Source organism: Passer montanus, unplaced genomic scaffold, assembly GCF_014805655.1.
Source record: "Passer montanus isolate IOZ18808 unplaced genomic scaffold, ASM1480565v1 scaffold4, whole genome shotgun sequence".
NCBI classification, from domain to species: domain Eukaryota; kingdom Metazoa; phylum Chordata; class Aves; order Passeriformes; family Passeridae; genus Passer; species Passer montanus.
In genome coordinates this window covers 5,448,900-5,470,920 of record NW_024368818.1, presented here as the reverse complement: position 1 = coordinate 5,470,920, position 22,021 = coordinate 5,448,900, and the positions used below count along the sequence as shown (strand labels likewise).

At 39.0% G+C, this 22,021-nt stretch overlaps 1 protein-coding gene across 1 annotated transcript in view; it reads left to right on the top strand.

Annotated features, from left to right (window-relative positions):
- The window catches only part of ZMYM2 (zinc finger MYM-type containing 2), a 73,238-nt gene extending 55,678 nt beyond the window's left edge, over positions 1–17,560 (top strand). Inside the window, exons 17-23 of the mRNA XM_039718378.1 lie at positions 169–263; positions 6,117–6,285; positions 7,230–7,381; positions 11,306–11,420; positions 12,545–12,796; positions 13,170–13,290; positions 15,869–17,560. Of these exons, the coding sequence (XP_039574312.1) occupies positions 169–263; positions 6,117–6,285; positions 7,230–7,381; positions 11,306–11,420; positions 12,545–12,796; positions 13,170–13,290; positions 15,869–16,061 (1,097 nt within the window). The 3' untranslated portion in view covers positions 16,062–17,560. The remainder of the gene's footprint in view (positions 1–168; positions 264–6,116; positions 6,286–7,229; positions 7,382–11,305; positions 11,421–12,544; positions 12,797–13,169; positions 13,291–15,868) is intronic.
- Positions 17,561–22,021: the final 4,461 nt, after the last annotated feature.

The window sequence follows — 22,021 nt, the reverse complement described above, 5'->3', positions numbered from 1 at the left end:
AAAATAGGTTTGTTTCCTCTTACCAAAATCCAGTGTTTGGTGGTGTTTATTTGTGTGCCTTTGTGGACACCTAATGTTAAGGCACATCAGCATAGACAATTGTTTCTTTTTCAAAGCAATGTTATTTAAAAGACATTTAGAAATAAGTTTCTGTTAATGTATTTTCAGCAACTGAGGAGCTTGATACAGAAAATGAGTTTTTATTACCTCCTGTTTTTGGTGAAGAATATGAGGAACAGCCAAGGCCTCGGCCCAAAAAGAAGGTAATTTTTTCTTGCTATTAAACATAACAAGAAATGCCCAAAAATTATGTAGGAAAAAATAGCCTCTTTTTTTAGCTCTGATAATGGTTTATAGTGTTACAGTGTTACTGTCTACTCATACCTAATATCCTATCTTTATGACATAAATTGATACATTTCAAGTAATACAATTATTTCAGTGGTATGTGTTGCAGATAGCTGTTAGATTTGATAAGAGTGTGATTTGTAAATTCGGATCCTGTTTTTGCTTCACAGTGGCAGAACTGTTGATGTAATGTGCCACTGTGTATATACCTACTGTATTCTTAGCAATGCTGTTTTACCTTCTACTTGGAACAAAGGTGTCTTGGTTTTATTTGATAATAAGATGGAAAAACACTGGCATTACCGTGAGTTATAATGGGAGCCATACCATGTGAAAGAGTTCTAAAAATTTTTTTTATTTGCTTGTAATTTTTCCCAGGTTTTATTTTTAGTCAGTCTTAGTTTAGACATTGGATTCAGATTAGCCATAGTATTTTATTTAGGACACTACCAAGAAATAGTTTTCTGTGTCTGGTACAAAGCTGAAATGGTTTTGTTCCAATAACTGGAAGCTGCAGTAGTCTGCTTTTGCTGAATATGCTGAATAAGCCTTTAACAGCAAGGTTTGTTCTTGGAATAAGGAAGCTGAAAAGGTTGTGTTGGGAAAGGATGGCAGAGTGGGATAAACAGCAGGAAAAAAACGAGCCACTAAAACAAGATGCTGACTTGTCCAAACTGTTAGTCTGAAGTTATAATCAGACAGGTTTGAAATTCCAAAGACCCTTCAGTTCTTTCTTTGACCAGCTATATTTTGTCTTTACTTTTCCTGTGCCCTTTCCTGCTATCCCTTCTGTTCATAGCTCCTTCATGTTGGGTTTTTAACCTGTCAGCATTTTTGGTTAGCTCGCACTAGAGTGACTTGTTTCTAATGTGTATCAACTCTGTCTCCCAGAAGAGTATAGGAATTTTTTTTTTGGTTGTTGGTTGTTTTATTGTGGCATTTTTTCTTTTCTAATTATCTCTGCCTCCCTGTCTGCACAGGTGCCAGTTCCAGTTTTTTTGCCCACTACTCTGGATAGCACTGAGAAAATCCTTGCAGCAATAGAAGAGCTGAGGGGAAAAGTGCCCTCAGATCCTCTAGAAGCTGAGCTACTGAACTTGTCAGGGGTGGTACCTGAACATGCTGGAAAAGCTGAAGCTTCTGATGTGGCCAGTGAGTTTCCTGATGAGTTTTTGACTGTTTGAAGTGCTGGGGGATGTGTGTGACAAGAAGAATTGGGTTTGGTTTTTTATTTTAGGGAAAGCTTGAGTACAACAGTGCTGTCACTGAGGTCTTACTTTAAGTTACATTGCAGTTTAATGTCAGATGGCAGCTAAGTACCACACAGCCACTCACATATTCCCCTCTGCCTGGTGGGGAAGAGACTTGGGAAGAAAAGTAAACCTTGTGTGTCAAGAACAGGTTAATAATTGAAACAAAGTAAAATACAATACTAGCTATACTAGCAAATACGATTAAATAGGGGAGAGAGGGGAATAAAACACAAGAAAACTAAGTGATGAACCATACAGGTGCTCTCCACCCACTGACCCATGGCCAGCCTGTTCTTGAGCAGCAATTGGTGCTTCCCAGCAATTCCCCAGTTATATACTGAGCATTGTGGTGTGGGATACCCCTTTGGATACTTCAGCTCAGCTGTTCTGGACATGCTTCCACTCAGCTCCTTGTGCACTCTGGCAAAACATGGGAAACTGAAAAGCTGATTTAGAGTAAGCACTACTGGGCAACAACCAACACATTATTTTCATAATAAAAAATTATATCTGAAGATCAAAAAGTCCCACATACTATGTAGTTTTAGTTTCTCAGTGCCCATGTCTCTTTGCTCTTCTTTCCTGGCTCTGCTTGCCCAAATCTTCAAATCTTTTCTATGTCTTTCCAGGAAAATTTGCCATCACTCAGGTGAATTTTTTTTTTGAGGTTTTTTCCAAGCTTTTTCAACCGATTTCTGAAAATTCTTACACTTCTTGCCTTGTTATGTAGGAGGCCAGTGGAGCTGCAGTCCTGGGAGGTTTACTGTATTCTGTTCTACTGCCATTCTTCTACTAAAACTGCGCATTTCCGGTAGCACTGCAAGCTTGTCATTTTCAGTTTCTTGCTCTCTTTTGTGAAGTACAGCTAGCTAAATGAGCAGATGTATGGGATCAGAGCTTGCTCACTTACAGAGGACTGAATTTGGAGCAATCAGTGTTTGCCAGGAGTTGGAGAGAGTTCAAGCTTTGTTTCTCCCTGCCTGCATGCCTTATTTGAGAAACAGATCCTACAAAAGCAGACTTGAAAGTCTGTTCTGTTGTGACAGGATCAGGTAGGAAAATAGTTAGTTTTGTCAAGATTGTTTGAGTTCTGGGATTGGTTGATATGATCCAGTTTCACCAGTATTTGGTTTTCTATACATGTGCTTTGCTGACTCACCTTCATGGAGAAGAGCAATGGGCTAGTAAGTATCTTTTATGTTCGAAGGAAATCAGGTTGGAGAATTAAGAACAAGAACAAGAAAATGGAGGATAGTAATGAGCAGAACAATCAGTTTTAGAATAACTCAGCTTCTAAAGTTGTAGATCTGCACCATTTGGCTGATCCCATGTGTTGGTTAAAATAATGAAATGTTTTCCTTTTCTTTTAAACAGGTGTGATAGTTGACTCAAATCTCCTAAACTCAGAGTCACGGACAAACTTGCCTGATGTTCCATATGAGCCAGACCTTGATATTGAAATAGACTTTCCAAGAGGTAATTCTTCTGTGATTTTAATAAATACTGTGACACTGTGGACAGCTGTTGTACCTTGTTTAATCATCCTTTCAGAGGAATTTCATTTGATTGCAGGCTCCACCTTACTGACTGTTAGGTAAAATTTTGCCATGCCCTTGGCGACATGGGTGGGGGACTTCTGAATTAGTTCTCCCATCTTTCTAAATACAGTATTTGAAACAATGCAAAGAAAAGGGGAAGTTAACCATTCACAAAGAACTTGGCTGCATCATTTGTTTTGAACATGGATTTAGGAAAGTTGTTCTGAAGGCTCAAGGACTCAGGTGGCATGTGTCATGGAAAACATAATGAATCATTCTTCAGTCTTCAGGTATTTTCACAATTTAGAGAAATTACTGAAGAGTCAGCTTCCCACTCAAGTTTGATAGAAAATTGGCATGCAAGTTGGCATGCTGCACACCACTTGTGTTACCTTTTAATATCTGGGTAATGTCTGTATCTGCCTTTGAAGTAGTAGCATTATTTGAATTAGCAGGAAAAAAATCAGTACTTTGAGACCTTCCTTGAAAGAAGCTCTTGATGCTGTCTAGTACAATTTCTACCACTCTACAGAATGCAGGGAACAGTGTCTGTATCCTTACACCACAGCCTAGTCAATCCAAGATCCAAGAAATCTTCTGGCTGCAGTTACTGTCCCTCTTACATAGCTTCTGTTGGGCACATGACTCTGAAATCTGTCCTGGGCAGGTTCTGTAGGAGCTGACAGGCTCCTTTTGTGCTGTGCTGTAGATATCTGCAGTAGATGCCCCGTTTGCTCCATGCCTAATTTAAAGAGAAAGCCTGGGGGTTAGTCTGACCTTAATCTTGGGAAGTTTGCTAGTCAGATGCAGGGTTTTTAACCCTCTTTTTAGTGAGACTGGGTACATGAGAAAGAAAAACCATAGAAGAAAATAAATAATCAAGTTGGAGCAGTAAGTAGCAGCAGTCTGTAAGAGGCATTGATTACACTGAAGTGCTTCTGAGATAAGATTCTTTGTGGTATCAGGAGAAGGACTCCTTTTGAATCTGGGGCAGAGTTCTGAAATCTCTGCATGTAAGTGCTATTTCATCTGCACCAGTTGGAAAGCTGTCATGAGAAATAAGGTGGTGAACTCATATTATCAGAAGAGCATTCAATTTTGAGTGAAAACATTCTTTGATGGCTAAATGAGGGATGAACCATCTTCAATAAAGTAAATAAAGGTGGGACTTGCAACACTAAATCCATTCATATGTTGTCTCATTCCTCAACTTTGCCTGAAATAGAGTCCTCAATCCTACCCCTGAAATGTTAAATAGTAAATAGTATTTTGAGGTATTGCCATACATCTGCTTACCAAACTTAACTGTGTTATTCATCATGAGCTAGACCTCCACCACTTGTATAAATACAGACTAAGCCAGTTTCACTGAAGAAATTTGCCTTCTGATTCTTAATGTTTTAACCAAGTGTGATGTGCTACATAAAATAACAAAACATATATATAGAAATCATCTAAGTACATGAACAAAACTACATGTACAAAGTTAATTTGTATTTTTTCCAGTCATAGCTGCTTATTCTTGCCATACCTAAGAATTTTTGATGCCAAAGACAGCCTGGGCAGAAAACATTATGTGAGAGTCTACAGTAAGAAATGCTGCCTTAGCAACTTCAGATAATACTTGAAATGTTGAGCATTGTGTCCTCTGAAACCTACTTAGAAATAAACTATTTGACAGCTTTGTCTTTGTCTTACAACTTGACAGCTTTGTCTTAGTTTGAATATAAAAATAGGTTTGTTTCCTCTTACCAAAATCCAGTGTTTGGTGGTGTTTATTTGTGTGTCTTTGTGGACACCTAATGTTAAGGCACATCAGCATAGACAATTGTTTCTTTTTCAAAGCAATGTTATTTAAAAGACATTTAGAAATAAGTTTCTGTTAATGTATTTTCAGCAACTGAGGAGCTTGATACAGAAAATGAGTTTTTATTACCTCCTGTTTTTGGTGAAGAATATGAGGAACAGCCAAGGCCTCGGCCCAAAAAGAAGGTAATTTTTTCTTGCTATTAAACATAACAAGAAATGCCCAAAAATTATGTAGGAAAAAATAGCCTCTTTTTTTAGCTCTGATAATGGTTTATAGTGTTACAGTGTTACTGTCTACTCATACCTAATATCCTATCTTTATGACATAAATTGATACATTTCAAGTAATACAATTATTTCAGTGGTATGTGTTGCAGATAGCTGTTAGATTTGATAAGAGTGTGATTTGTAAATTCGGATCCTGTTTTTGCTTCACAGTGGCAGAACTGTTGATGTAATGTGCCACTGTGTATATACCTACTGTATTCTTAGCAATGCTGTTTTACCTTCTACTTGGAACAAAGGTGTCTTGGTTTTATTTGATAATAAGATGGAAAAACACTGGCATTACCGTGAGTTATAATGGGAGCCATACCATGTGAAAGAGTTCTAAAAATTTTTTTTATTTGCTTGTAATTTTTCCCAGGTTTTATTTTTAGTCAGTCTTAGTTTAGACATTGGATTCAGATTAGCCATAGTATTTTATTTAGGACACTACCAAGAAATAGTTTTCTGTGTCTGGTACAAAGCTGAAATGGTTTTGTTCCAATAACTGGAAGCTGCAGTAGATATTGCAGCTTTAAAAAAACAGCCAACTTCTACTAAAGCTTTCTAATAATAAATGAGTCTTTCTACTATCAAATCTGGAGTAATTAAAAAAAATAGCTTTTGTTAATATGCACTGGACATTATCACATATCCACTGCTGGGCATGCTTGAATCTGGAGCCAGTGCTGCCTTTTCCATTGGCAAAGGGCTCATTTGAGCCTCCGAGTGGAGCCTGTGACACAGATTTGTCACATCTCCAGCTCCCTGTGCATCAACACTGTGAATTTCTGTGCATGCCCTGAGGTTCAGCGTGCCCTTTGGCCTGCAGCTGGCTGTGCCACCTTCTGTGTCCCTGCTGGTGGGACTGCTGGTGGCCTTACCCTCTGTGTTGCCACGGCAGGGCGTGAAGAGGAAAGCGGTGTCGGAGTACCAGGCGCACGACGACAGCTCCGAGAACTCGGAGTGCAGCTTCCCCTTCAAATACGCCTACGGGGTGAACGCCTGGAAGCACTGGGTGAAGTCCCGCCACTTACACCAAGAGCTTCCAGAGCTAGAGGAACTCAAATCAAGTAAGTAGTTCCAAAAATCTGAAATCAAGTAAGTATTTCCAAAAAGATGGCATCCAGATTCTGACCTGCTAGGGAAAATTGCCATACTTGTGTGACTCTCAGCTGGAATTTTTGATGGAATTTTTCTCATGTCCTTAATGTTTCCAGCATGACTGAGATTGTTTTACCACAGAGTTGCCAAACTCTTTTTTTTCTAGTTTTTCCTGTTTGGTTCAAAATGCCGGGTCTTACACTTCTCACGAAAGCTAGCACAGCACCTTCTTGGCTATTCTGATTTTCTGTGACCATTTAAATTTTTTGTTTGCATCCTATTTTTCCTCATATTCTAACTCACTTCAGGGTTTGCACTGTACCTGGGCTTCTACATGGCAAGGGAGGGACATCCTCCTACTCTTTGTCCTGTAAGGAGATCTTCCTCTGAGGCTGGCATTACCTGGCCATGGAGCTCTGGCACAAGGTGGCCTTTGATCCCCTGGAGCCCTGCTGCTCTTTCTGCAGCTCTCCTCTCTGTACACATTTGTGCTGTGGGGGAAAAGGGGAGTTGCTGCTGCTCCTGCTGTTCTTCAGCTCCCACATGCATCTCAGCACCCTTGTGTTGTGCTCTTGGGTCTTTGGAAACTGCTGTTTCCCCTGAAGGTGCCCCTCTCCACCACTGGCTTCACTTCAGCATCTTGGGCTGCCTCTGTGTCATCCTGAGCTGTGCATGACAGTACATTTGTTAGCAGGTGTTACTGCATTTGGTTAACTAGACTATGCTGTGGGAGCCTTGATTGTTTTAATACAGACCTAACATTTTAACTTCTTAGTACATTTTAGTCTCATTCATTGGTTAATGGAGAGGACATCAAGCCAGTTTGCCAGTTTCCAGTCAAAAAGTACCCCATCCCACCTTCACTGTGTGACAATTCTGTTGTATAATGTAGCATTTCTTCTCTATTTTACAGTAAAGTCTGTGAAATTAAAGGAAGATCTATTATCACATACTTCAGCTGAGTTAAACTATGGGTTGACACATTTTGTCAATGAAATTCGAAGGCCTAATGGAGAGAACTATGCACCTGACAGCATCTATTATCTGTGTCTTGGAATTCAGGAGGTTAGTAGAGGCTGTAGAGATGGGAAATGGAGCTGCTGATTTGACTGTAACCCATTTCAGTAGAAGAGTGGAGATAACTTGGATTTACTGGTTAGGAGCTACCCTTAATACATGGCTGTGATCAGGCTGCTGTGTACTCACGTTGTAGAGAGCTGTCTGTGTAGGAAATGAGTTTGCAGACCCATCCTGAAAGCTCAAACACACATTGGTATATTGTAATAATTTTAAGCTTTTTGCTGGGTTAAAGCAAGTAATTAACCCAGTCAAAAACTACACAGTCTTCTCAAATGCTGTGCTTCATTTTGTTTGTTAAAGAAGTCCAATGTAAAAACAGAATGAAACAAGGCATGATCTCTAAGCCTTTGACTAATTCAGTTTCTTAGCATAGGGAGGAAACAAGCTAAATGGAGTGTCTTTTGGGGAGGGTCTAATTTACTGAGTATTGCAGACTGTGGGCAGGCATGATAGGGTGCAGAAAAATGCTGTATTGACTGCTTACACAGAGTAAGATGGGAAGGAGTCAGGTTGGATGTAATGGATGTGAAGGCAGTAAACTATTGCTGGGTAATTAGAGAAGCTGTTCCACAGCTGATCTTCTAAGCAGGGAGGGCTGTCTTAATTTTTGCTACATAAGCAAAAACATAGGCAAAATAAAAAGTGTTCAGAGCTGAGAGCACAGAAAATTGCATTCAAGTTAAAAGGCAATAGAAGATGTGTATGATGTGGAAAGCAAGCTTCTCACAGGGTTTGCAGTTCTGCTTAAACTGTTCTATACTTGAGGCAGAGGACTTGAATCAAGTAACAAATTTTTTAATTGAAATATTTAATTGAAATATTCTTATTAAAAAATAAGTAGTAAAATAGTAATTTTCCTGTGTTGCAAGTATGCAAAAATAAAGAGTTAGTTGCTACCTTTGCCTCATTGTTGAAATTTGAGAAGCAAACATGGATTTTTGTCAGTGGCTTAGTCAGTATTGCTACAAGGTGTGTTTCAAATTCAGCTAGCTTTCTGCTTCTGCACTTGCATGATACACTCTCTCTCTGTACCTTTCTGTTGAATTGAAAATACGCATCTTGAGCAGATAAACAGTACACAGGGGGAAGTATGTGTTTATAAAATGGAACTCAAGATTTTTATTAATGTTTTTCTTTGTACATTTGACATTGTCTGTTATGTCAGTCATGAAAGCTAGTTGCGTATAAAACATCTTTTTTTCAGCTCTTCAGAACCATAGTTTCTGTGGCAGCCACAATTATCATGAGGCCTAATACACATACACAATGCTGGAACATTAGTGGAGTAACATGTGGTCATTTTACTGTAATTTTACTGCAATTTTACTGTTTGTACTTCATGTCCAGTATTTCATTCAGGCAGTGTGAACAGCCCTGACTTGTTGGCCAGACCAGTAGGAAGATGTGTTGTGTCCTGATGAGTTTGCATTTCACAGAGGAGACAGCAAGTGAGGGACAGAAACATGAGCTGTGAAGGGCTGCAGCCATCATCTGTGTGCAGATGGCAAATATTTGGGGGCAAATATTACCACCTTTCTGAAGAAACATGTTTAAGCAAGCTAGTGGTACACCAAATGCAATGCAGTTGTCACAATGCACAATAAAACTCCATTGCCTTCTAGAATTTGCTTAGTCCTTTCCACCTGACAACCCTAAGCCTGAAAGAGAATAAATTCTCTGCTACTGCATAAAAGATACTGGCTTTGTTGAACTTGGAAGGGGCTCAGAGGAGCTTAAATGATGCCATTTCAGGATACAGTTGGGCCAAAGATCATTAATATTTTGGTATCTTAGAGTAAATTTCTCTTCAAAGGAGAAGGATGTAGGATGTAGGCTAGTAAAAAAGTGCATTCCCCTTCCACCAGCATTACTGCCCTCATTGTGGCTAAATATTCAGTTTGGAGGTTTTCCTCATGGATAAAATGTGGTTTGAGCCCAGGAGTCTTCAAGTCCTAAGTTGGTTGTTTTCTTTTTTAAGTTTGTAAAATAGCTTTTCCCTAAAGGAAGCACTGTAAAATCTGTTCCAGGAAACAGGTCCCTGAGTCAGATGGTGCAGTTTCTCAGTTCAGGTTCATTTGCAGCTGAAATTGTTCTGCTTTCAGACAGATGTGGTTCAGTGATGGTTTTGATAACTCTAAAGGAGTGATCCCGAAAGATATCAGACTTAGAAATAAAAACTGCTGCATGGTCAGGCAGGCATCTAGTGGAGAGGGTTCATCTAGAGGAAGGTGTTAACCTGCAGTGTTCCTTTGTTGGCCTTCATTCTTTGTCCCTGACTGGGATTATTGGGATTTGGTTTGGGGTTTTTTTCTTGTTTTTTGTATGTCTGGTAATGGGGTTGTTTGGGCAGGCTGATAGAGTTGGGCCAGACATTTTTCTGAAGGTCAAACAAACAAAATCGCTGTGGACAGTGATTCAGCCTGTTCTCCTCCACTGTGGGATTCAGAGGCACATCCAGTTCCTTCCCATGATGTAGAGCTCATCTCAGGTGGGGATGGCTTGTGCTCATCCTGCTCCTGTAGGGTTTGTAGAGCAGCAGGGCACGGTGCTTCGGGAATGAAGGTTTGCAGGTTTGCCTGGTAGGTTGGAGTCTGCCCTGCTGCACAACGTCATCCTTCTATAGACCTCCAGTGCCAGTGCTCCAGGGAAGCTTCAGACTTCAGCTGGTGATGCCAGGGTTTAGTCAACACTTACTCTGAACCAGGAAGAAGTATTTTTAGTTGAGTGCTCACAGGCTTGTGTGTGGATTGGTTTTGAACCAGTTTTCAGTCATCATTTTCACTGCCAGCATTCAGTGTGAGTGTTTAATGCAAACCAGAGAAAATGCATGGTGGAAAACTGTGCCAGGGAATGGAAGGGTGAATGCCATGAAGCTTACAGTGAGCTGTGTTATCTGGCTTAGAATTGCTTTATGAAATCAAAACTGGTGTATGTAGAAACAAGCACATGTGAGGCAATATTGTGCTTTGAGGAGTTAGTTAAACCTATCATATAAAATAGTTATCTAAATGAAAATGTTATTGAAAACCTGTAGGAAGTGTATTTCATTCATTTGCCCTTATTATAAAATTAAGTGCAAAGATAAGGAGGCTAGGATGTACTGAACCATGATCACCTATTATAAGTGTTGAGTTTAATGTGATTTCAAGCATGGGCACAGAAATAGATGCCATTTCCAGAAGCAAATGTGGTTTTTGTCTGTCACTTTTATTGTGTTCACTAACAGGCATGTTCTTGCAAAGATAATGCTGAAGTGGAAAATTTAAGAAGCCAATCCTCCTTTTCTTAGAAATGTCTCAGAGATGATAATGTCAAATAGTAGTCCTCAGCCATTAATTCTTGGTAAAGGTTCAAAAGAATTTTTGTCTGTAAGATCAAGAGGGGTGAGATAATTAGATTGCAGAATAGTCCAGTGCCTTGCACCATCCTGTCATCTTTCTTGTATTGCTGTATATTATTACCACAGATATATGGGTGGGTTTTTTTCTCCCACTTTTGTATTGAAGATGGTTTTGTCGCTGTTTGGAGTTCACATTTAAAAGGGCAGATTCTTGCTAAATGTGGGTTGGTTTTGGGTTTCTTTGAAGGCCGTGGTGTAGGAAAAGCTAAATTAGTTGTTTGAGGTTTTTTTTAATTACTCCCCATTCACTGATACAATGTTGCACACATGAAATCTTAGAGAAAAATGTTAGTTGCAATTAAACTATGATTCATATCCAGTTAGAAATCTACAATATACAATTATATTGGAAGTAAATGTTACCTGTAAAGTATTGGAAAAGTGGCATAGCTTTATTTTTAGATACTGCTTTTCAGTACAACATTTGCACAGTTACAAAAAAAAGAACCCTGTACACAGGAGTTGTTCTAATCTGGAGCTCTAAATTCTGTGTCTCTCTCTTTCTGTAGTATTTATATAGGAGTAATCGGAAGGACAACATATTTATTGATCCAATCTACCAGACGTTTGAACAGGAATTAAATAAAATCCTTCGAAGTTGGCAACCAAGCATACTTCCAGATGGTAATTTTCTTTTTGGTCATGTATGTTTTTCATCTCTTAAGAATTACATATTCTTAAGCATGCATATATTTATATCTATATCTATCTATCTATCTATATATATATGTATGTATATGTATGTATATGTTATGCATTGCAATAGCAGTTGATGAAGAATTACAGACATGTCTTCTAAGATTTAACTTAAAACTGTACCTGTTTTTATTTGTCTTGTTTCTGGGTAATCCATGCTACAAGAGTTGTTTTTGCCACTGACTGTTAAAATTAACTGTTCCATCTTTAGGAGAGAAAATTTAAAAAAACTCTTTGACCTGTAGTTTTTACCTGAGCTGAACTGGTTTTTTTTGCCCATTTTTCCCCCAGATGGAAGCAGGCAGGCAGGCACTGCACTATATGTAGGTAGGGCTAAAAATTGATGTATTTTAGAATTTCTCACCTGGATTAGGAGGACTCTTTTCTGGGAATCTTCTGCTCAGAAGGATCATCAGTTCATGGAGAAAACAAAATTTCCCAGCAGACCAATGTTGGTGCTGAACTGGAGAATCAGCTGTTCTTCCAGCTTTTCCACAAGCTCCACTTGAGTGAGAGCCTGCCCTTGCCAGACCTTTTCCTTTCTTTTCTCAATACTGGCTTCTCTCACTACAGCCCAGAGAGCCTCTGTGTTGGGCCCTTCCTGCATCCTGTTATGGTCCAGGAATGTTTTCCAAGTGAGATATCCATTAGTAATAAGAGAAGGAAGAAGGTACAATGTTTGGAGGCCTTAACCCGAGCAGAATAAAATGAACTCAAAAATATGCCTTTTAGGATGGAATTAAGTTTACTCCATTGAACATTAATTTCTATGAAATAGCATGAGAGAGCTGCATTTCAGAAATGCTGTTGTAACTAACAGAAATGTGTTCTCTCTGAAATTGCCTGTACTGATATTTCCCATTGACTGTTTCCGTGAGTTTCTTTAACAGGTGGGTTTGGGGAGTGTAGACATAAAAATAAGTAAGTTTATCAGCAGCTTCTGTCATGATAATTTTGTTGCATTTCACAGTAAAAAAAACTTGATTTTTTTTTAACCTTGACAGTTCATGGGCTAATCCATTGTATTTTCTCTACTATTCTTTTTTTCCAAGGCTCAATATTCTCTCGAGTTGAAGAAGATTACCTTTGGAGGATTAAACAGCTAGGATCACATTCACCTGTTGCTCTTTTGAATACTCTGTTCTACTTTAACACTAAATATTTTGGCCTGAAAACAGTGGAGCAGCATTTAAGACTTTCTTTTGGCACTGTTTTTAGACAGTGGAAGAAAAATCCTCTAACAATGGAAAGCAAAGCTTGTCTTCGATATCAAGTGTCTTCCCTGTGCAGAGCTGATAATGAAGGTACTGTGGCAGTTCAAAATTGGCATTGCAGGGGCATCCACATGGCACTGTGGAGGGACATCTGGGCACCTGGCCAGCAGCCAGAGCTCTGCCTTTGCAGACAAAGTCTAGCAGCTCTCAGCTCCCAGAACTCTTAATTGGAGTGTGTGGTCCATGGGGACTGCAGGGTCTCTGAGTTAATTTGAGCCCACTGGTCTCCATGTGAAATGCTGTGACTTTGCCGTGGCTGTGGGTGGCATTTCCAGTCTGCAGATTTGCACAGTTGTGGTGAACCACCCTGTGGTACTTGGTGGGCTGCTTATGGGGAATTTTACTGAAAAATATGAAACAACTTCAAGTTACAGCATAGATGTTGTTGATTTTCTTCTTAAAGATAAAATTGCTACTGGAAAAAGGAAACATGAAGATGATGTGCCAGTATTTGAACAAATTGAAAACACATCTGATCCAGCTAGATGCCCTGTGAAAATGTTTGAGTGCTATCTGTCTAAAAGGTAAGTGTGATACAGGCTAATACAGGCGGGGTCTAGAGTAAACCAGGCCCAGAAAGGAACTGTTTTGGTGCAACATAAAATGTGCTCAAGCAAAGGGAATGGATTGAAATCTTATGAAAAATACCTAAATGAAATCTCCAGTTCTGTACCTGGACATTAAGTGTGAGAGCAGTGGATTACTTCAGTGTTAATTGTCAAAGGCTCCATCTGGGAGTAACAATACAATTCAATTTTCTTACCTGGGAGTACCAGGCATCTCTACAGAGAATTTCCAGATCAAGGATTCTGGTGGGTTTTGCTACTGAAGTGTCTTTTTGTGAGGTCCCCATCTCTTCACTAAGAATTAGGTTAAGACAGATTTGCTTCATTATAAGTTATCAGGCATCTGAAATGTAGATGCTTTTGAGGTACCCAGTGTGGAAGCATGTTTGAAATATATTGTAGTAGGAAAATGACTGCTGGCATTAACCCAGTATTTAGAACTAGCTTGTTTCTATGCGATCTCTACAATTAATTCTGCAGTAAGGAAGGAAGGAAGCAGAATTTATTACATTAAGAAAAAGCTTAGGCAACTGTTAAAAACTTAATTTACTGGCTAAGTGTTTTGAAGCTTGAAAACAAGATTTCTTGGAAAGTACTTTTCCTTACCTGTTACATCCATTCAAGTGACTGATTTTAATGTTTTGTGTAACTCTAAGGGAAATGAGGGCAAGTGATACCAAAGAAATAAAATCACCTGGTATATACAAGACAATAAATTAATTATGAGACTCAATGTGTGTTAGGAAATGGCATCATGGTCTGAAAGGTGAAGTTCACACACAGCATCAGCTGAAGTAGGAGCATGTGATGTTATAGAGAGAAACAAGTAAAGAGGAGCTTGTGGTCTGTTAATGCAACCACCTGTTTTTCAAAAACAGAGTTGATCCTGGGTGTTGCAGGGGGATTTTGCCCTCACTTTCTCTACTTTCATAATTTGGAGAGAATTTGTCATTAAGAAGTCCAAGTTGGATTTTTAGACTGAGTTACACAGTCACTGGGGGAGAGACACCATAATTTTTTGTTCTTTAAGAGGAACATCTCAGCTTTGGGGAAAAGAATGTTCTTAAACCCATTTGGGGCATCTGTTATGATGTGGTTTCAAGCCATGCTGTCTTGCAGATGCTGGTCACCATTGTTTACTAAAGCAGCAGACTGTTTCTCCTGGTTCTGCTTCTTAATTTGTTGAAATAATTTTAACAGAATACTTGACACTGTAAAAGCTATTGTAAAGTTTTAGGTAATGCCAGCTGCTTGCAATGTACTTGGCAACCAGTGGACAGCTGTAGCTGAAATTTCAGGATGCTTTCATTCACAGCTCTGAAACATTGTATAGTCTCAAACTGCACATGGGGGGATTAGGTTGGACATTAGGGATGAATTTCTCCACAGAAAGGGTGATCAGACACTGGAATGGGCTGCCCAGGGAGGTGCTGGAGTCGCCATCCCTGGAGGTGTTTAAGGAAAGATGGGATGTGGCACTCAGTGCTGTGGTCTGGTTGACATGGAGGAGTTGGACCACAGATTGGACTCGATGATCCCAGAAGTCTTTTCCAACCTAATTGATTTTGTGATTGCTTCTTCCTATGAAAATACTGTTGTTTCAAGCAAGTAGGGAGCAGGTTAAAATATTTAAATTATTAGACTATTTTAAACAACCATACTTTACTTCTTATCTGACTCTTAATCTGATCTACACGAGAGCAAAACAATGTGACAATCACCCCAGCAGGTGAAGAGCAACACCTGAAATCTTATCAACCAATTTGGGAAGGTGAGCTGGTGAAAATCCTTATTTTTACTGAAGAAACATGAAATATAGTTGACTCCTGAAGTCTGCGGTATTTGTGAAGGAGAGAGCTTGAGTGATCACTTGCTCATCCAGAATTGAAAGTGGCTTTCTGAGACTTGCTTAAATGGATGAACTGCTAGGATTTCCTGAAAGGATCTTCTCTAGTGTCTCAAAGCATGTTGCTGAGCTGCATGTAATTCCATAATATAGCAGCTAAGGAATTAAGGGATTAAGATTTATAACAACCCACCTTTTAAATAAAACAGGAGGAGGAGGGATTTTAGCTGCTTACACTTCTGTGCATCTCAGAACTACCATCCGTGGCTTTTCAAGGGAACCCCAGACTTTACATTCAGAGGTAGCCACATCAGCCAACAATTGTGTGAGCAATTATTGATGTAATTGGCATTATTAGTGTTGGTTCTCTTTGCAAATAATGGGAAGTACTTTCTGGTTTGGCAAGACCTGGATGTGCAGGTTTTTGAAGAGTCTGTGATCTCTTGCATGCTTGCTGAGTCCCAGGCATCTGGGACTGGCTGGGTTTGGGTCAGACCAGGCATGGCTCCTTCTATCAACAAGACCACGTTTGTCCACATTATTCTTTTCATTTTGGTTGGTTTGGGGGTTTTTTTGATAACTTGCCTAGGTACAGTCAGAATTTTGCTTCTGCAAGATTTTGGAACTGCTAACATACTGTTTTGTCCTGTGATGAGGCTGTTTCTCACCCCCTGTGTTTTCCTCCTGTAGCCCCCAGAATCTGAACCAGAGGACAGACATGTTCTACCTGCAGCCCGAGGGCTCCGTGTCAGCAGAGAGCCCCATCTGGTACACTGCCACTTCACTGGACCGCAACACTTTGGAAAATATGCTCGTACGGGTTCTTTTAGTAAAAGATATTTATGATAAAGACAATTACGAACTGGATGAAGACATAGATTAAAACAAACTTCCAAAAACTGTCAAGACAACAAACAGCATTAGATATAGTCATGCTGCTAGACCTTTACTATGGAAAACATTTCAAGTTTACCCTTTGTTTTATGAGTTTTGTAGCAGTGTGTACCCTCACCCGGGTATTACCATGTAAATAGTTTGTGAGTGAAAGTCTCCATTATTCTGCGTAGTGGTTTTAGGATACATAACAAACACATTTCAGATTCTTTTTTTATTATTTATTTCATTAGGTATGTTTGTAACTTTTTACATTGCAAAATATGAATGAGAATGTGCCATGTGTAATTTTTTTTCCCCTCGTAGTAAGATACATCCATGTTGCACAACTCTGCTGTTGGAAGCTCCCTTGGAGGAGGCTCTTTTAATGGCTTCTTAAACCGGATGGTTGTGTATGGGTAGCACTACTAAAGTTTAGAACTTGCTGTGTCTTTCAGAATTTTTAAATGAATTGTAAACTAATAGGTTTTTTACTTTTTAGTTACTGAAGCCTTATAAGGTTATGTAGAGAGATTCCATCTTATGTACCAAAAATAGACAAAAGAGAATGCTGTCAATATTGGTGTACTGTAATGTGAATCTATTCTGGTGAAAACACTTTTTTGTTGCCCTTATTAAAACCTTAGTGTCCTTTCGTTATTTGTGACTCTCTCTCAATTGCCCCTACAAATAAAATATATATGTAAAAATAAGTGAATATAAGCTTAGAGCATGTGGTCATCAAGACACGTATTTTGTAAAAAGGAAAAATAAACCAAAAGCCCCTCAAAAAAAAAAAGGAAAAAAAAAAGAGATGTCTGATGACGATGCTGTATAATCCTTTTTTCATCTTTACTTTTCCAATCATAAATGCCAGTACCTCATATTAATGTAAATTTGTCCTTTGTAGCCTTATAGAAAGGGGTTCTATGCCATATTACATGAAGTAATGTGGTATGCTAAATTTTTAACTTGTTTGTCCTTGCATTGCTGTATTTAAATACAGTCAGTACTTGACCATGGGTGGAAAGCTTATTTTAACTAATGCCTCCATTCAAAAGCCATATGAGATGTGAAGTTGCAACAAGCTGAAAGATAATTTTTCTTGAAGAAAAATCCTTTCATTTGCTCTATATCCTTTCCTTGTGCTTACTTTACTTAAGTAGTCTGATTTCCAGATACATATTTAACTGCTTAAGTTCTGTTACTTGCTCTTGTTTAACTAATACAAACAATATGGTGGTTCAAGCAATGGTTGTACTGAAAAAATGTAGTAGAGTATTCTACTATACTCATAAGCTTAAGTCTCTCCTAAATAGCATTAATTATCTGTTGAGAGGAATCATCTACTAAAGGAGAAACTTTCTATGTATATATTACCACCTGAGGATTTATTTCTTGCAAGGGCTGCATGGCTTTTTCATTTTCCTTAGCTTAAAAGAATGCACATAAGGATGCATCTTTCTATATAGATAAATAAAGCTTCAGTTGCTTTGTTTTGTTAAACAAGTTCATTTAAATTTCTGCTATTCTGGTGTGTCTGTGAGTATGTATTAATTCTACATATACCACTATTTTAAATGGAGATGGAAATGTACGTGTTTAATTTTTCATTTCTTTCTGGTGGCATTACCCTTCCTGTGAAATCAGGAAATACAGCACAGCACCAGTGAGTAAATCACCAACAGCTTCAATGCACCTTTCCCTTTGTGAGTGAATACTTAAGAACTTAGTTCATTAACACTTGTTGTTTTCAAACAGCAGCCATAGAATATGCCCATGATACATAAAAGGATGACATCAGGAAGTGTAGTGATTGTTTTGTTCTGTCTCTCCTGCTTTTTTAACGCCTGACTTGACCATAAGTTAAATTTACATATGGGGATCATTACTAATTGCCTGTGTAAAATGAAATTTGAAATACTGCATTCAAACCTAACTTTTAAGTGTTTTGATAAATAGCAGTAAGGATCACTTGCAGCTCCTTCTCTATAGTTCAGACTTCAGGGGCTTCAGCAGAGGTTTCAATTGCTCCCAGATTATAACTGTGTTTAATGACAAACACACTTTTGTAAAACTGCAAACCTTTAATGTGAAGCTGAAAGTTAAGTGTATGTGTTGAGTGTCTTAAGCAAGAGTTTCAAATTCTTGTTCTCAAAATCAGATTACAGCTATTTCTTAATAGTAAGGTCAGTCTTTAGTATGGCATGTTGAACAATCTCCAGGCATTTTCAGCACCAGGAGGAAATAATTAATAAATTATTCTTATATTTTATCAGAAACCACATTATTGTTGTAAAATTCCTTCCATTTTCTACCCAAGATGCATCTGCCATCAGTAAAAATATCCAAGCTGGGTTTTGAAATAGACATTTTTAGAAATAGACATATAGGTCCATGTTGGAAATGTAAAGATGGTTGTTAAGAAAATAACTTTTATTCCAGAAGATGGAGCTATTCCATCATCAGCAATAATGTTTTTTGGGTGGCTCATGTGTTCAGATTGAACATTGTAAACTGCAGATATGTTGCAGTCAAGTCTGCATCATGGTTCGATGTATGCATTTTATTCCTAAATTTGAATGGTGATACAAAATGCAATAAAATACCTTAGTTCTGAAAAAATAAAGATATGCAATTTTATAGTAATTAGGAGTTCAGGGCAAATCCTTTTTTTTTTTTCCCTTTGGCAGAACTGTCAGCAGCTGGAGTAGAATAAGGTTGATGTCAAGGAATTGTATGCTGTGCAGGACAAAATATTCTGTTCCACACAGGCACACAGCTTTCAGGTAGTGATGTGTCTAGGAAACCTGCCCTCACTTTCCTCCTTAAGAGGGTTTGAAGTGGCACCCTGGCTGTTGAGGGCATCCCTGTGAGCTCTGGCAGAGATTACCTGAGAAATGCAGTGTGGGAGCTACACCCCTCTGTCCACACACAGCCCTGCACTCCAGTCCTGGCGGGGTTTTCTTAACTTCTCCAATCATGCCAACATCTGCTCTGCATCTCTTTGCTGTCAGATCAAATTTTGAACAATTCCCAGGTGAAGAAGTGGTCTTAAGACGCTAAGAAAGTTAGCAGCAGTAAGAAAATCACATAGAAAATATAGTTCATTGTGAGAAACAGTTAAAAATTGATGCAATTTTCAGAAAATAAATTTACTTTGATAGTCATCTTTTTTATCTGTGACTGTGTTCAGTCAATGAGAATCTTTTTGTAATTAGGGAACTAAGCAAAGATTACAGCAGTTGGTTTTTATTGAACAAAAGGTTGTGTTTGTGAAATAACTTCAGTGTTTGCAATATTAATTACCTTTAAAGTACTCGCAGTGGGACTCTACAGTGCAGCAAAATTTGTTTTCTTGGTATGTGTGACTCTGTCCCATGAGAGGCTGTGTAAATAGGTGAGGAACACAGGAGAGGTGGTCTATAAACCTTGCAGTCCCACAAGGAAGATGTGTGAGATGGAAGAGAGAAAGGCATGAGTAGTGGTAGGAAAACCTATCCCATACCCATTTTTGCTGACTTTTTTATTATATAGGAGAGGTTTTTCTGTTCCACTTTCCCATTTTGTTTATTACAGTTAGGAACAGCAGTAAAATATTTTCATTTCCATTTTTTTAAACATCCACCCTTCAGTTCATTGCACTCATGTGTGCATTATATAATACACATTATGTGCAGGGCTGAGTATGTGGCAGAGTAAGTGGAGTGAGAGTTTAAATTACTGAGATGTGAGAGGGTGTTTGGCCGTCACAGGTGAGTCTCTGGATTATAATGCAAAGGTTCATGATGTTTTGAAAGCATTGAATTTGAAGTGTTGAAACCCAAAAGCCTCAGCACACGAGCCACAGCACTTGGGACCAGCATGTGATGGGGCCTGTGCTTTGGAACTCAGGCTGGTGTTGGTGTCTGTGACATGGGGAAACAGCAACAAGAAAGGGTGACTGTGTCCACTTTGAACAACTAGCAGAGTTTGAAAGTTACAGGTTTAACATAGATTTTCTGATGAGACCTGAGCTTCTGACACATATTACAACTTCCTGCACAGCCTGGCTGAAAGCTCTTCAGCAACTGCTGCACGCATGGTGGATGTGGGAAAGAGGTATGTATGTAAAAGTTTTATTGGCAAGTTTTATTTTCGGGGAATTGCTGTGTTGGTGTTTCCAAATACATATATCTGGAAAATTGTTTCCTCACCCAAGAACTGGTTATCTGTATGGAATAAAGCTACTGATACAGCAGTCCTGCATGACACATTTGCAATTGCATAATTTGAGTAGGGAAGGATGCACTTAGCTCTGTATCGTGTCCCAGGTACCGGTGAGGTATTGCAGCACTTCTGATTGTTTCATTCCATGTTTTTCTATCTCCAGTGTGCTTCCTCCCTTCCCCCCCCACCACCCCCCCCATCCTTTATTTGTGGTTGGTTTGGTTTTGTTGTGTTTTGCTTGGTGTGTGAAATGAAAGAAGAAAATCTCTGAAGGTAGCAGAGTTCTTGGAAAAATCCTTCAAGGACATCATCAGCCATTTCCTCTGTTGCTGGCAGCAGGATGTGAGAGGTGGCTACTGGCAAGGAGCCATAGAGGAGCCCTCTTGTTTGTCATAGCTAGGAAGAGCTATGGCATGAGTGCCCAGACTGCTGATCTCATGAAGCATGTTTTTTACCCAGGCAAACCAGTGTCTGTGCCAGTCCTGGAAACACTTCTGAGCAGAGCAATTTCTGCAGATGCTCACAAAAAGCAAATAGAGAAAGAAAATGAGAAGATCAAGCTCAACTTTGATTTCTTCCTCAACTAATTTTTCAAATTCCAGGAATGTGAGTATGAATAAAGCATGAACATGATCTGAGTTCTGCTTTGTCTGAAATTGGCATTTCCTGGGGAGGTGGCGTGTGGCACTTGGTGAGGGTAATTTCTGGCTGCCACCCTGCCTTGGGGCAGGGGACAATGTCAAGGCAGCAGCAAAGCTGCTGTTTACCTTCCTGACGTGAGAGCTGAAAGCTTCCTGGAATTGTTCCCCAGGTTTAAATCTTTACTTGGCCCAAATTACTGAGAGTTTGACAGAAGTACAGATACTGAAAACGTGTGTCCCTCTGTCACTGGGTGCCTTCAGCTGTGAGAGAGGCAAAAGCTTTGGAAGGCAAAGCCCATGGATGCCAAGCAGGAGAGGCAGTAGGTTGGACTTGAGAGGTCTGGAAAAAGCAAAACCTAACATTAAACCAGCTCCTTCTTTGAGTTATGCCTGTTCCTGGGTTTCAGTTTGTATATTAAATTTAAAAAAAATTTAAAATTTTGTTTTGGTGGCTATGTCTTCCCGCAAGCAGGAGCAGACTGCTTTGGTTTCTCTCAGAAGAACTCCTCAAGGATGGGTCTTCTGCCCAGTACAAAGAGAGTTGGGGTTATTAGCATCTTCTTCCATTATTTATGTATTTGTTGATTTATTTATTGAAATAATTGTTCCTGGTTCACAGTCAAAGAAGAAGGAAGTGTTCAAAGCTTTAGTGGGTTATGTCATGTACAATGTGCTGGGTACTTGTAAGTACCTTCTCTATTTTGTTTTTATACTAAAATTCTGGTTCATAAAACACGAAACCTCTGTGTCCTTTTAGGCACAGGAATAGGAACATCCTTGTCATCTGTGTAATTTAAACTGCTGACATTTCATTTGTGCCAAAAACACTGGAAATTCTTTGCCAGTTTAAAATACGAACAATTATTTTATTTCTTAGTATGTTAGCTGAATAAGTCATGAAGATTGCTTCCAGCCATGAAGGTTATTTCTGCTTTCAGCATGCATTATACAATGTGTGTATTGTATAATGTACAAGGCAATATGTGTAGTATTTGCATTTCTAGTCTTTAATTAACATTTTTTAAAACTTGGAAGTGAAGAGAGAGCATTTCAGCTCAGGATAAATCTATGTCACTAAGACAAAGGAAGGGGCTCACCATCACTGCAAAATCATCAGCCT